The sequence below is a fragment of the Myotis myotis genome, unplaced genomic scaffold, assembly GCF_014108235.1.
Source record: "Myotis myotis isolate mMyoMyo1 unplaced genomic scaffold, mMyoMyo1.p scaffold_m19_p_3, whole genome shotgun sequence".
NCBI classification, from domain to species: domain Eukaryota; kingdom Metazoa; phylum Chordata; class Mammalia; order Chiroptera; family Vespertilionidae; genus Myotis; species Myotis myotis.
The window spans coordinates 37257834-37272821 of record NW_023416335.1 but is presented as its reverse complement, the minus strand read 5'-3'; the positions used below and the strand labels follow the sequence as shown (position 1 = coordinate 37272821).

Genomic DNA, 14988 nt, shown 5'->3' with positions numbered 1-14988 from the left:
TTCTTTTTGATAATGGTGGTAAAATATAGTCTTAGATGTTCAGGACTGAGTATTTTTAAATACTAATAAAAAGATGACAAAAGACCAGTTTTGAGCACTTAGGTATAATGCTACGTCGTCTACATTTTTGGACAGGTGTAGTGTATAATAGAGTTGATTTAGTTTTAAGAGTTTTGTGGTACAGATGTTTTATGTTATTGGTAGTTTCCTGAAAGTAAAGATAATATACATTGAGTCAGCCAACCCAAACATTTTTCAGAGCTTGGCCACTTAGATATTTCTGGGTTGTTCTGGGATAGAAACTGTCTCCAGTTAGGCCAAATTTAGCTTAGTCCATTCTTCATGAGTCTAATGAGACAGAGTCCTGAGGTTTTTATCCTAGAGATTTAATGTGTAATGCATATTTATTAGAGTCTATGTACAGTTGGCCCTGGAACAACACAAACTGTGTGGGTTCACTTATGAGCAGATTATTTTCAATAAACATAGTCAGCCCTTTGTATGGGGGTTTCAAATCCTCAGATTCAACCAAATGCAGATTGGAGTCAGTAATTTTTTTAAATCCTCACCCGAGGATATTTTTCCATTGATTTTTAGGGAGAGTGGAAAAGAGAGGGAAAGACAGAGAGAAACATCGATGTGAGAGAAACACATTGATTGGTTGCCTCTTGCACGCCCCCCCCCCCCCCCCCCCCCCCAGGGCCTGGGCCTGGGCCAGGGAGGAGCCTGCAACCAAGGTAGGTGCCCTTGACCAGAATTAAACCCGGGACCTTTGGTCCACAGGCCAGTGCTCTATCTACTGCTCCAAACCGGCTAGGGCTTGGATTCATTATTTTTGCATTCCCAACTACAGATGGAAAACATCCGAGGTTGGTTGAATTCATCGATGTGAAGCACAGACTGTAGAATCAAAAGTTAAATGTATATTTCGACTGCACAGGGAGTGGGCATCCCTACACCCTGCCCCCAGTTGTTCAAGGATCACCTGTAATTAGCATTATTTCTACCAAGTAGCTCTGCATGTTTGTTATTCTCAAGGTAGTTGAGCAGTGAGTGATAGATATCTGCATCAACATTTTCTTGGCCCAAATGTTGAGTTTGGAGTAACTGCATATCCTTCAATTGTCAAAAGCTTGTACATGTTAGATACCTCTGTACTAAGTTTCATTTTTTGAATAAGAGTGGCTTAGGTTAGTAAGTGACCTTCAAGAAAAGTAACCTAATCTTGCATTTCTTAAAGAGCAGAGGGGTTAAAAAAGTGGTTTGCTCAAATTGTAGAGGTAGGATGAGAACTGAGGTTCCTTTACTTCCTCTCCCGGAGTTCTTTCCCAGGTGGTACACTGCTTTTCCAGGTGTTCCCTTCCCAGAGGTAAAAACATCACTGTTTATTCTCACTCTCCAAAGCTAATTAAAATACCCAAATTTTCTATCCCAGATTGCGTTTTGTCTCTGGAAGACTCACATTTGATTTTTGCTACCAGGAATCAGTTATATCCTTTATTTGGTAGAGATTAAAGACACATATGATTTTTGCCTTTTGTAAAAGGATATAGTGACATGTTCCTGCAACAGATCATTATAGACCTTACAGTATTAGGGAGTTCCATTTTATAAAATTGATAGAAAGCTGGTATGCTATTTACTTTCTTGTGCAAATATCCTAGTGCTACCGTGCAGCAGAATAAATATGAGAAATTCCCAGGTAGTTTTTGCTTCTCATTCTTCAATTTGTTTTTTGCATTGGCTGAGGTTATAAGCATAGGACATGATTTTTAGGAGAAGGGATATCCTTTATCCTATTAAGTTTAATGTAAGAGAAAAGTTACTATGTTATAGCTTTTCTGCTGAAGGCAGTGGGAGACTGAATTTTTATTTTTATTTGAACACAGGGAGTGGTGAGACCCTCTTGGCAAATAGTTTTTTTTTTCACCCCAAATCATGTCTTTGCATAGACATTAGTGTTATGATGGGAGGTGCCACTTTTTTTATTATCTCAAAATAAAAAACTTCACAGTGTTTTTAACAGGCCTATGCTTAAATCCTATAACCATTATAGCCTAGCCCTGTGACTTTGGAAAAATTAAAATTTGCCTCCCCACTTCTCTCCCCCTTTTTCTCCCCCTCTAAAAAATAAATATATTTTGAAGCCCATTCAAATTGCTGTAATTTATTTCACTTTTTTTTTTTTTGTAGAATGTTTCACACCATTCAAGACAGCACTTAATGGTGACCCGTAGTCTCTGTTCAGCAGGATATGATTCTAATGAAAAAGTAAGTATTCAAAAAAATATTTTCAACAGGTAAGTTGTAATGGTTTTATTTTACTTTCTTGTTTCCATACTGTGTTCAGTGGACTGATTAAATTTTATTAATGCTGTGTAATGATTTCTTGCTCTAACATCATAGGTTTTATCAGTGTTCAATCTTTGTTTCTTTTTACATTGTGAATCACAGCCTGAGTCTTTTTTTTTTTTTTTTTGCAGCAGAAAAAAGGAATGAGTCTTTAATTTTGTATTTGTATGTATGTATGCCAAAAATTGAATAAATTTACAATGTGTTTACCTTGTTTTTAGCAGAATAACTAATATAATGTGAGTTTTTTTTTTTCCTCTTAAAAACTGGGCAGTTGAGAGATTTTAAACTATTGATTTTTAAAAATTTATATGTAAGATTTGTTTCGATTGAAGGAAATTCCATATATTGTAAATTTTTGGACGTAGTAATTCAAGTTAAAATCCTGATATAATGTTTGAGGTGGGTAATAGGAGAGATAAAGGGACTGGAAGTGGTGATTAGAGGTAAAACATGATTTAGTGTGACAATAAAGGCATCAAAGAGGGCAGAAGAAGAGTTTTGGTTAAGAAGAGATGGTTCAAGTTGAATGTCATGAAAGAACTGATACGAATGGTTATTTGACAGTGAAATAGCCTTGATGTCTTCTAAATCATCTGTTGAAGCATAGAAAACTACTGAGGAGGTCTAGAGGCTTAGGGAGAGTAAGAGTCTATCTACATTATTACAGTTCAATAGAAATATAATGTGGACAAAGTTGCAGGGCATATGCAGTTTTAAATTTTCTAATAGCCATGTTAAGAAAATAAACGTAAACAGATGAGATTAATGTATTTTCACTCAGTGTCTAAAATGTTATTTGACATATAATTGATAAAAAAAGTATCAATGAGATACTTTGCATTTTTTTTTTTTGTACCAAGACTTCTAAAGCCAGTGTATAATCTACACTTCTGGCACATCTCAATTTGATTAGCCATGTTTGAAGTGCTTAGTAGCCTCATGTGGCTAGTGGTTACTTTATTGAATGGCATAGGTCCAGAAGAATTAGCTATGATAAGCTCCCTATTATGCAATCTCTACGTTAGTAGAAAAAAAAAGCCCCACTTCAGCATAGATGGTATGCCTTGGGTGCATATATGTATGTACATTTCTGCACGCCTGTTGCATTCCCATCTAGAGGTAATGGCTGTCCTAATTAGGAACACTGTAGGAGTGCTTAGCTAGCATTTATTCAAGAGGCCACATTGCGCCCTAACCAGTTTGGCTCGTGGCTAGAGCGTCGGACTGCAGACTCAAGGGTCCCGGGTTCAATTCCGGTCAAGGGCATGCACCTTGGTTGCGGGCACATACCCAGTAGGGAGTGTGCAGGAGGCAGCTGATCAGTGTTTCTCCTCATTGATGTTTCTAACTCTCTATCCCTCTCCCTTCCTTTCTGTAAAAAAAATCAATAAAATATATTGAAAAAAAAAAAAGGCCACATTCCAAAGGGGAGGGAAATATAAGTGATTCAACCATCTTTCTCCCTATAAACACTCATAGCCTTCCTCATTAGGTAATCATGTTAGAAATGGGCCCACATTGATGAAATTAGTGGTATAATATAATGAGTTATTATATTATAGAAATTCTGAGCCCTTGAATTGGAAGAGTAACCATCTAGCTGGCCTTTCATTTTTACCTTTCAGGATAGAACCTGTGCTTGATGAAATGGTCCTGTGTTCAGTCATTGGGCTGGAGAATTCTTGATGGCTCTGAGTCTGACAATATGTTTAGCCAAGTCAGAATATTGATGCATTTGCCTCATGTGAAGTTTTCATGCAGGTTGTTGGAGCATTATAAAGTGCAGGAACTTGAGACTTCCCTGAGCTTATCCAGGAAATGTGCTCATTCCCAGAGCACATTTTAAGATTGTTTATATGTCTGTTAGTAAGTGTCTATATGTGTGGCAGACTTTGGTTTGAGACTTAGTTTTGCTGAGGGTTACAAGAATAGCTAAATTGCCTACCATATTGGTGACCATTGATAATTACTAAAAATAAATAAATATCCTATCTAATAAAAGAGAAACATGCAAATTGACCATAATCCCGACACCCTTCCCATTGGCTAATCAGCAGGATATGAAAATTAACTGCCAACCAAGATGGCTGCTGGCTGCCAGGCAGCTGAAGCGAATAGGAGGCTTGCTTGCTCCAGTGACGGAGGAAGCCAAGGTTCCCCGCCTGCGGCAGCCCAGCTCTGAGTTCCGGATGCAACAAAGTTGCAATTATAGAACATAAACAAGCTCCAGAAACCTGCTTTCTGCCGGCAGGGGGCTCAGAGCTTAGAGCGGCAGTGATGGCAACAGTGTTTCAATTATAGAACCTAAACAAAGCCCAGATATCTGCTTTCAGCAGCTGAGGCCTCAAGCTGGAGCCGGCCTCAGAGCTAAAGCCAGCTCTCAGATCCAGTGACAGCCATAGAAAGTAAATAAATCCCAGAATAAAAAAAAAAAAAGAAAAAAAAAGGAGAGGCTGGGAGCTTCATTCACCCGCCAGCCTGAAAACAGCCCTCAGCCCCTCACCCAGATTGGCCAGGCCCCCCAGTGGGACCCCCACCCTGATCCGGGACACCCTTCAGGGCAAACCAGCTGGCCCCCACCCGTGCACCAGGCCTCTATCCTATACTACAGGCAGGGCGGGACTGCACAAGCTGCCATCCGGGCCCCATGTGCAGCCCTGGGCAGCGGGGCATAAGCCCCGCCCCCAGCTGGGACCCCTGTGTGCCACCTGAGCCCCGCACTGCTAAGTCCCACCCCCAGCCGGGACCCTATGACTATTGGAGAGCAGGAAAGTGCCGCTGGGCCCTGGGTCACTGTGGTGATCCGGCCATTGGTAAGTAGAAAAGTGCGGCCTGTTGGCAGCCCCCAGCTGCGCCTGATCCGGGAGCAGGAAAGCAAGCCTGGCCTGCGGGCAGCCCCAAATTTTGCCTGCTCCCCAGTTGCCATCGTGATCTGGGAGCAGGAAAGCAAGCCTGGCCTGAGGGCAGCCCCCAGCTGGGCCTGATCAGGGAGCAGGAAAGCCCAGCCTGTGGGCAGCCCCAAGCTGGGCCTGATCCAGGAGCAGGAAAGCCCGGCTTGTGGGCAGCTCCCAGCTGGGCCTGCTCCCTGGTTGCCATGGGGATTCGGGAGCAGGAGAGCAAGTCGGGCCTGCAGGCAGCTCCAAGCTGGGCCTGCTCCCCGGTTGCCATGGAGACCTGGAAGCGGGAAAGCCTGGCCTGTGGGCAGCCCCCAGCTGGGTGTGCTTCCCCGTCACCATGGCGATCCTGGAGCAGGAAAGCCCGGCTTGCAAGCAGCACCCCCATCTTGGCCATAGCTCAAGGGAGAGTACAACATGCAGTGGAGGCCAGGAGCCTGAGAGATCAACACAGAGGGGCTCCTGCTCCAAGCCTCCATGGTGTGGCTAGGGGCAGGCCCCCAGCAGACACACACACACACACACACACACACACACACACAGTGCCTGCTCTGAGCCTCCAGTATGGCTGGGGGCAGACCCCCATTGGGAAAACACACACACACACGGCAACTGCTTCGAGCCTACATGGCGCGGCTGGGGGGCAGGCCCCAGTAGACACACACACACACACACACACACACACACACACGGGACGCCTGCTCCGAGCCTCTGCTGCCAGACTGTGGCCATCAGTAGGACATCCACTGAGGGCTCCCGGACTGTGAGAGGGGCAGGCTGGGCTGAGGGAACCCCACCCCCCAGTGCATGAATTTCGTGCACTGGGCCTCTAGTATTTGTATAATGATCTTGGTTTAGAACATTTAAAGAGACCTCCCCCCCCCTTCCCCTTCTCTTGGGATCCACTAAGCAGGTACCTATTTTGTTGTAAATGTCTGAAATCAGATCTGCTGTCTGCTATCTTTGCCTTCTCCTTTGCTGTGCCTTTGCCTAAGGTACTTATGGAGAAACTGTGGCATCCTCAGTCACAATAAAATCTATGATTTTTTTGGCACTTGTTGGTAGTACAGGTGTGTATTCAGAGCAAGTTGATAGACTTGCCCTTCATTTGAGGGCTGCATTTAATTAGATCTTTCTACATCCAGGGATTCTTGCGGTCTTTGTAACCATTCCTTAAATATTGTACTGGTTTGTTTATTGTTAATGTCTTAAGTGCATGTAGACCTGATCTTTGGTAATATATATATTTTTAAATCCTCACCTGAGTGTGGGGAGCCGATATAGGATTAAGCCTCGGACTGACCTGTTAGCAAAATCACAAACAAGTCTTCTTCTGAGTCTTAAACAATCCAATCCGAGAGGTGGCCGCTGTTTTACACTCTCTGTCATTTAAAAAATAAAAACGGGGGAATTTGCTGGAAGCTGGTCCACCCTTGCTGCTTGACATAGTCGCTGCAGGGAAGAAACATTTGGAACAGAATGGATAGGATTAAAATCAACTGGTATAAATACAGATGTAACAAGAGAATAAAGACAGAACCTGGCTGGAGAACCTGGCTATGCTGATCAACTGAACGCTGCCTACGTGTCATTCCTTCTTCGCTGACTCCTTCCACACCTTTGGGAACCCCTGGACCTGATGGGGCAGGACCCCAACACCTGAGGACATGCTTAGAGAGAAGGACAGGGAAAAAGGGAGAGGGGAGAAGGGAGGGAAACATTGATATGAGAGGGAAATTTCGATCTTTTGCCTTTTGTACATGCCCTAACTGGGGATTGAACTGACAACCCTTCAATGTTCAACCAACTGAGCCACTCTGGCCAGGCTGGTAATACATAATTGTTAAATAAACTGATTCTCACTTGAACTTGCCATTGTTTATTTTCTTACTCTACATTTTATCAGAGACTCACATCAAGTCAAAATTAAACCAGGTGAAATTTAATCATTACTAAAGAGATTATTATTTTTTGACTTGAGTTTTAACAGTCAGTTTGTCTCATGTATATTCATGAGAATAGGGAATGTGAATGTCCCATGTCCTGACTGGTTCAGGGTTCAGGCTCTGGAAGAGGGGCCACACGCACATGAAAGAGAAGAGACAAGAAATCATAATTTGGAAATTGGGGGGCCAGGCAGGATCCCATCCCAAGAGGACTCCACCTCTGCTCAGGCCTTGCCATCCTTTTATTCTGTTTGGGATACACCTGTAGCCCTTAGGCAGGCAAGTTCCAGTAACAGACAATCTTATCAGTAAGGATTTACATAACTATCTGGTGGGGAAGTTGCTTCAGCTACCATTGTCTGGACTACACAATGGGTGCATAGCCCTGACCTTTGCCTGGGTTTCAAGATCACCAGCATTCCAGGCTCCTTGCCCACACCTCTCTGCTACAGAAGACAATAGACGGTTTTCAACATCTCCCCCTTTTCTTTCCCTTAAACAATCTTGAAAAGTGAATGCTGCTTAACAGGGTTCTAGTCCTTTTAAGTCTCTTCATTCCGCATCTGCAGACTAGAAATAAACATGAGAACAAAAATGAGACAAGCAATAGTGGTTATGCTGAGAGGCAGAAGTCATGTCCTTTTTAAATTTATCGGCGGTTTCCATAAAATTCTTGAAAAACCTTATAAACATGGTTTTGAACTCTATATCCAGTTGTTTGCTTTCCTCCATTTCTGTCATTTGTGACCTGTTTCTTTGTCTCCGCATTTTTTATGCTTCCCTGTGTTGGTAGAGTCGTTTTGTGTGCTACGTGTCCTGTAGGGCCCAGTGGCTCAGCCTCCCCAGTTACCTGAGGTGGACACTCTTGGTGCACCCCCTTGTGGGCTTTGTGCACAGTCTTGTTGTAGTTATGCCTTGATTGTTGTAGGTATCACTGGGAGGAATTGACCTCCAGGCCAATTGGCAGTGAGAATCAGCTGTGTCTGCAGTGGGAGAACTTCTGTGCTGAAGACACCCTTCTGGGGCAAGACTTGCTTCAATGGGGCTTTGGTGCTCACTGAGTCTGCCCCTTGAGTGTGTCCCTTATAGATCTGAGGAGTTGTAATCTGGATGGTCCCACTCTGACCACTGGCTCTTGGATCTAAGGAGGTGCTAATTTAGTCTCTGCCTGAGGTTACCCAGCAGGAGCTACGAAAAGATCTGCAGATTCCCCTTCCTTTTTTGGAGTTTGGAGGTGCCCAGATGAGGCTCAGCTGTGAAGCAATGCAAGCTGCTGTGGGGCCTTGGGCCTTCTCTTGGAAGTTCTGGGTCTGTGTGGCCCAGCTGTAATTTGTTAGGTAATTTTCAGGTTGCAAAGGGCCAGGGCATTCATATGCAAAAGCCTCTGCCGAAGCCTGGGTGGGGCGGGGTCTCAAGGAATCAACAGGGCGGAGCAAGCAGCTATGGCAGATCCTCAGCCCTGCCCTAAGGGGCCCTTGCGTCTTAGTGTCCCGGTAATTTAATTGCGAGGGAAAGCCGCCCTTGAGTTCCGAGTTCTGCCCGCTGCCAGACAGTCCAGTTTCTCCCCGTATGAGTCCTGGATCCCCAGAGACTCACCCGGGACGAGTTCAGAGCAGTCAGGAGCTTGTGACTCCCTTCCGATTCAAAAAGACAGCCACGTCCTCAGGTACCAGCCCCTTTCCGCTCGCGCTCGAGCCTCCGTACCTTTGCACTTTACTTCCGCAGCTCCTGACTCTCAGTGTGCTTTTCTCTTTCCTTCTAGTTGTAGAATTTCCACTCAGCCAGCCTTCCTGTAGTTCTGGATGATGTCCGTTTTGTCCTTTTGTTGTATTTGTGAAGTTGTTGTAGGAGGCAGCAAGTTTGGTGTTTACCTATGCCGCCATCTTGGTTTCTCTCCAGATTTAGTATTTTAACAACAATCTTTAGTTTACTCTGTAAATATTAGCAATTATATTTTTCAAGATTATCCCCTTTGGCTTATTTGCATATACAGAGGGATTATGGGAGGTTTCAGTAATTTTCCTAGACTTTACTTGGATTCAGTTATAATTTCAGCATATAAAGAATAATATGTAAGATTTTAAAATGAGGCACATGGCTTATTGCAAGCAGTGTATTGAGCATTGAAAATAATTCATAAACTCCCAATCTATAAACGCAAATACCCAGAGCATCACTGGCAGACGCCCCCACAGGGGATCCTGACTCTTGGCTGCCCAGTCCCTGAGGGGACACATGCTACCCCCTGAGAGTTTCCTGTTTGAACTTGGCTCTGAATCTCTGCAAGTTCCTTTCTGAAGCAGATGCCTTAACCCATGTGACCTGTTCCTTGCTCTTGATTGGAGCTCAGGCGCACGGTCTCTCCCGATTGGCTAATTCAAAGGGTGGGGTTGGCCTTTGCTGTTTCAAGATGGCGACCCCCAGGGGAGTGGCAAGCCATGTAGCCAACATGGTGGCTGCCAAGTCAGGCAGCCCAACATGGCAACTGTCTAAAACCACAGGAAAGGTTCGGCCGGGCAGACCAAGCCTTATGGTGGCCCCCTAGATTAGCCATTTAGTTAATTACAATTGCGTTGGGACTTCCCTATGGGGCTCCTGCATTTGACACTCCCACAAAGATTCTTAGTCACCTAAGAACACCCCAGAATCAGACTATTCTAAAAGAAAATATTGCCTCTTTATCTTTGGAGCTGAATGAGTTCAGCTCATTTCAACGGCGAAGGTTATTTTTCTCAGACTCTCAGCAATTCCAGTTGAAAAGCCAAAATCAAAACCAGCCACCCATTTTTTTCTCCAGTCCTGCCTTAGCCTGTGTTCTGTCAACCCTTAACCTGGGGTTCTATCGACCGTGGTTCCACCTCGAGGATTTTAAAACAGTTCAAATAAAGTCCGACCCTCTACCGAAGCAAGGGAAGGTCCTGGATCCAAGAGACAACTCACCCACATTCACCCAATGGCGGAGAACCGGTGGGCTCAATGGGCCCTTTGCTGGATCTTAGCACCGAGTCCAAGTCCAAGGGATGGTCCTGGGTGAGTTTCTTTGGAATCCTGTCGACTACGCCAAGTAATGTTAACGTGAAAAAACAACAACATTGAAACCTGTAAAGAATTTTTGTGAGTTTATTTGAGCCAAACTGTTGACATATGCCGGGAAGCAGAACCTTAAGGAATCGAGATAATGCTCCAAAGTTATCCCTGGGTAAAGACTTGAAATTTAACTTGGAAAGATCATCAAATATATATATAAAATAAATTTCTATACTTTAGGCATTTAGTTACCACAACTACATAATTTCTCCCAATTTAATTTGAACCTTGAACTTTTAGAGCTGGCAAGTCAAATATTTAGCATTTCTTCGATTAAGCTGCTAGAGTTCGGTAGCCATACAAATGCAAATTAGTTACATTCTTTTTTGCTGGAAATATGACCAGTCCCAAGGAGGGGAAGCCTGGAAGCAACCTTGTCTTTAGAAGTTGCTACCAGCGGGAAACTTATGTTTTTGTCTGGCGAGGGCCTAGCCGCTTGATTTTTAAAACGATCATATTTTTCTGCTGGGGCAAGGGCAACTAGCCCCTTCCTCCATTAGAGAGGTGCAGCTAGCTCCCAGCCCCCCCCCCCCCCGTGTGATTGGACCTTTATAATAATATATTATTTATCTATTTTTCAACAATTTTTTGAGATTTAAATCCAATTGTAATTATCTTAAGGCATTTTCTTTGGCAAATTTTTGTAAGAGACAATTTTACTGATTTTCTTGGCAGCCTTAAAGTTAACTTTTGAACGCGGTTCATTAGCATTTTAAAAACTCTTTATTATGGAAATACCAGTCTTGTTGCTAGAACCAGCCTGGATTTTTCTTTTTGGTTTCTTTCCGCCATCTTTCTGAGGAAAAAAACAGTCTTGGTCTTTCTACACCATCTGTAAAGAGAGTTAAGCTTAGTTCAAGACTTTATTAAAATCCAAAATCGGACTGTGTGCGCATTTTGTCTTAAGCCAGCTTTCTCTTTTTTTTAAAAAAAAAAATATATTTTATTGATTTTTTACAGAGAGGATGGGAGAGGGACAGAGTCAGAAACATCGGTGAGAGAGGAACATAGATTAGCTGCCTCCTGCACACCCCCTACTGGGGATGGGCCCGCAACCAAGGTATATGCCCTTGACCGGAATCGAACCCAGGACCCTTCAGTCCCTAGGCCAGCCGTGGGCAAACTACGGCCCTCGGGCCGGATCTGGCCCGGATCCGGCCTGGATCCTGCCCGTTTGAAATGAATAAAACTAAAAAAAAAAAAGACCGTACCCTTTTATGTAATGATGTTTACTTTGAATTTATATATTAGTTCACACAAACACTCCATCCATGCTTTTGTTCCGGCCCTCTGGTCCAGTTTAAGAACCCATTGTGGCCCTCGAGTCAAAAAGTTTGCCCACCCCTGCCCTAGGCGATGCTCTATTCACTGAGCCAAACCTATCAGGGCAGCTAGCTTTCTCTTTACACATGCACAGAAATCCCAGACACATTTGTAAAATGTGTAAACGTTTTCATGGCGAGGAGACTTACTAGCTCACTCTGGAGGGGGACAGGATCACCATGTGTCTCCCTTCCCCCACCTCCTGCTTGCTTTTCATAAGTTATTTGAGCATTCAGCCCGTGGTTTGGGTTTGCGTGGGCTTGTTCCTGACATTTCTCCAAAAATTCTCCCTTCCTTAGTAAATAATATCCTCCATCCAGAGTTGCACGAGCCAGAGAATACCAATAATAAGGAGGTAAGAATGCTTCAGAAATATTAATCATAATTTCTCCTGTAATCCCTCTTGGATAGCTCTTTGCACAGGTGATTCTATTAACGGTGAATTAAACATTTCAGGATTAGGACATGGAGGTGGAGGGGGCCATGAAGGCCATTCCTCCAATTTTTCTTTTCTTTTTGCTCTTCTTTAGGAGTGGAGGGTGCAAGGGGAGGAGATTTATCCTCCTTAGCCTCTTTAAAAGGCTCTAGCAAATAAAATACCGTGTTTCACAAGGGGAAACAGTTTGGAGGCAAGTTTTTTCTGTGCTGCCGAGCTTTTTCAAATTTTGACCCAATCTTTGCCAAACATTCAAGATCTAATGTACCTTCTTCAGGAAACCAAGGGTTATGTTCTATAGCATCGAGCAAAAACTGTAAGAGAATACCTTTTGAAACTTTAATTCCTTAAGCATGCAAATCAAAAGTCTACAATAAAGTTTCTTACTTTTTAACTGAATTCTGCCCCACTAGCCTGCCTAAGAAGACACGTTCCCACCCTACTTACAGATTGCGATTTCTGCAGCTGACGGTGGGCTTTGCGTGTGGTGAATATCCCCACCTATCTGGTGTCTCCACCTATCCGGTGAATTCTTCATTTTTTCCGCTCTAGGCGAAGTCTTCTCCAGATGCCCCACATTGGGCGCCAGATATGAATGTCTCCCCACGCCCCATGTGGTTCAGGGTTCGGGCTCTGGAAGAGGGGCCGCACACAAATGAAAGAGAAGAGACAAGAAATCATAATTTGGAAATTGGGGGGCCAGGTGGGATCCCATCCCAAGAAGAAGGACTCCACCTCTGCTCAGGCCTTGCCATCCTTTTATTCTGTTTGGGATACACCTATAGCCCTTAGGCAGGCAAGTTCCAGTAATAGACAATCTTATCAGTAAGGATTTACATAACTATCTGGTGGGGAAGTTGCTTCAGCTACCATTGTCTGGACTATAAGTGGGCGCATAGCCCTGACCTTTGCCAGGGTTTCAAGGGTCACCAGCATTCCAGGCTCCTTGTCCACACCTCTCTGCTAGAGAAGACAATAGGCGGTTTCCCACAAGGGAAGATTTAATTTAATAGCAATTTACTAGAAAAAGACCAGGAGGTTTCAGTAGGCCTTAAATTAGTGGAGCCAGTATTGCACTATGGTGTGCCTGCCATAACAAATGCAATCTTTGGCATTAATAATACAATGTTTAAAGCTTGCGCCATAATACTCTGATCATATCACATCATGGTGTGTTTTGACACGAATATCTGGAGATGAACTCTGGCTTTACTACTAGTTATACTGTGATTTAGGCAAGTGCTTTGGCCAAATCAAGTATCAGGTTTTTTTGTTGTTGTTGTTTTTTCATTTGTAAAACGGGGATTTTATCAGAACTGACCTTCTAGGACTATTATGAGGATTAAATGAGATAGTGCACAAAAGGGATTTGTCATAGTACCTGGCATATAGAGTGCATGTGCCCTAAATGTCAGCTGCTTAATATTATTTTTAACAACTTAATTTTGTACATTTGGAAACTGAGGCTCAAAATTCACAAATAGTAAGTGTAAGCTTGGTGTAAACTCAATCCTGTTCTTCTCCTTAGCTGGTGAATTTACCCTCTGTGCTATACTCCTTCTCAGAAGTGTTTGGTGAGCAACTCCATGTCTGGAGTTCTGCAATCATTCCTCCAAAAAGTACCCAGTGGAAGGGGTCAGCTCAGCCTATCTCTTGGTGTCTGAATGCAGCAATGGAAATCTAAACATAGAGAAGGGAAAGAAGGAAGGAGGGATAAAGAGAACAGATTAAAAGAAAATAACTTTAAAAAATCCTCAGGAAATTTCCAATGTGTTTCTTTCCCAAATGACATTAATTAGCACAGTTATGGAACAGACTTCTCTGTCTCTCATGGTATATGAAAACCCTTCCATCTTCAAGGATTTAGGTTCCTGATTTAAATGGCTTCCCTCCTCCCCCAACCCCTTGGAATATCCTCAGAGTGCCTTATATGCAGCTCTCCACATATAGGATGAAGTCCCAGTTCCTTAAGTGGCATATAAGTTCCTTCATGTTCTGGCCTTTTTACCTTAGCTTTATATTTTGAGCTTGAGCAATACCAAAAATTACTTGTAATTTTTCAGTGCTACCTTAGGCTTTCTACAGTATATCCTCTTTTTTTAACTTTGCAATTCTGAACCATATACATCTGTTATTTATTTAAAAGATTGATTGATATGGTTATCTTTATTGAATTTGTGTGCTAATTGGTAAAACATTAGGAGTCCTGGATTGGTAAGGTCTCTTCAGAGAAACAGAACCAGCAGGAGATATGGATGGAGATTTATTGGCTCACACTATTAGGAAGGTTGGAGATCTGGGGCAGCTGGCAGTGAAATTCTAGTTCATGTTCAAAGGTCTGAGAACCAGGGGAGCCGATGGTGTGAGTCCCAGCCTGGTAGGAGAAGACCAATGTTCCAGCTCAATCAGGTAGGCAGAATGAATTTTCCTTCCTCTACTTTGTATTCTATCAGGCCCTCAGCAGATTGGCTGATGACCACACACATTGGAGAAGGCAATGTACTTTACTGAGTCCACTGGTTTACATGTTAGTCTTATCTGGAAACACCCTCACAGACACAACCAGAAATAATGTTTAATCTGGGCACCCTGGGGCCCAGTTAAGTTGCCCATAAAAGTAATCATCATTGCCCTGAAAAATACATCACGTGCAAATATTTGTGTTTTGTTTTCTAAATATTTTATTGATTTTTTTACAGAGAGGAAGGAAGAGGGATAGAGAATTAGAAACAGAAACATTGATGAGAGAGAAACATCGATCAGCTGCCCCCTGCACACCTCCTACTGGGGATGTGTGCCCGCAACCAAGGTACATGCCCTTGACCAGAATTGAACCTGGGACCCTTCAGTCCGCAGGCCGACACTCTAGCCACTGAGCGAAAGTGGTTAGGGCCAAATATTTGTTTTGATGTTGATTTTTTCCTGTTAGATAGGGTCACACTTCTGG

General features: G+C 43.5%; 1 protein-coding gene across 2 annotated transcripts in view; it reads left to right on the top strand.

Moving 5' to 3' along the window:
* Positions 1-14988, top strand: part of PCCA (propionyl-CoA carboxylase subunit alpha) — a 385844-nt gene that overhangs the window by 16061 nt on the left and 354795 nt on the right. For both annotated transcript variants that reach the window (XM_036297141.1, XM_036297140.1), the window contains exon 2: positions 2194-2271. In XM_036297141.1, coding sequence (XP_036153034.1) covers positions 2194-2271 — 78 coding nt within the window. The remainder of the gene's footprint in view (positions 1-2193; positions 2272-14988) is intronic.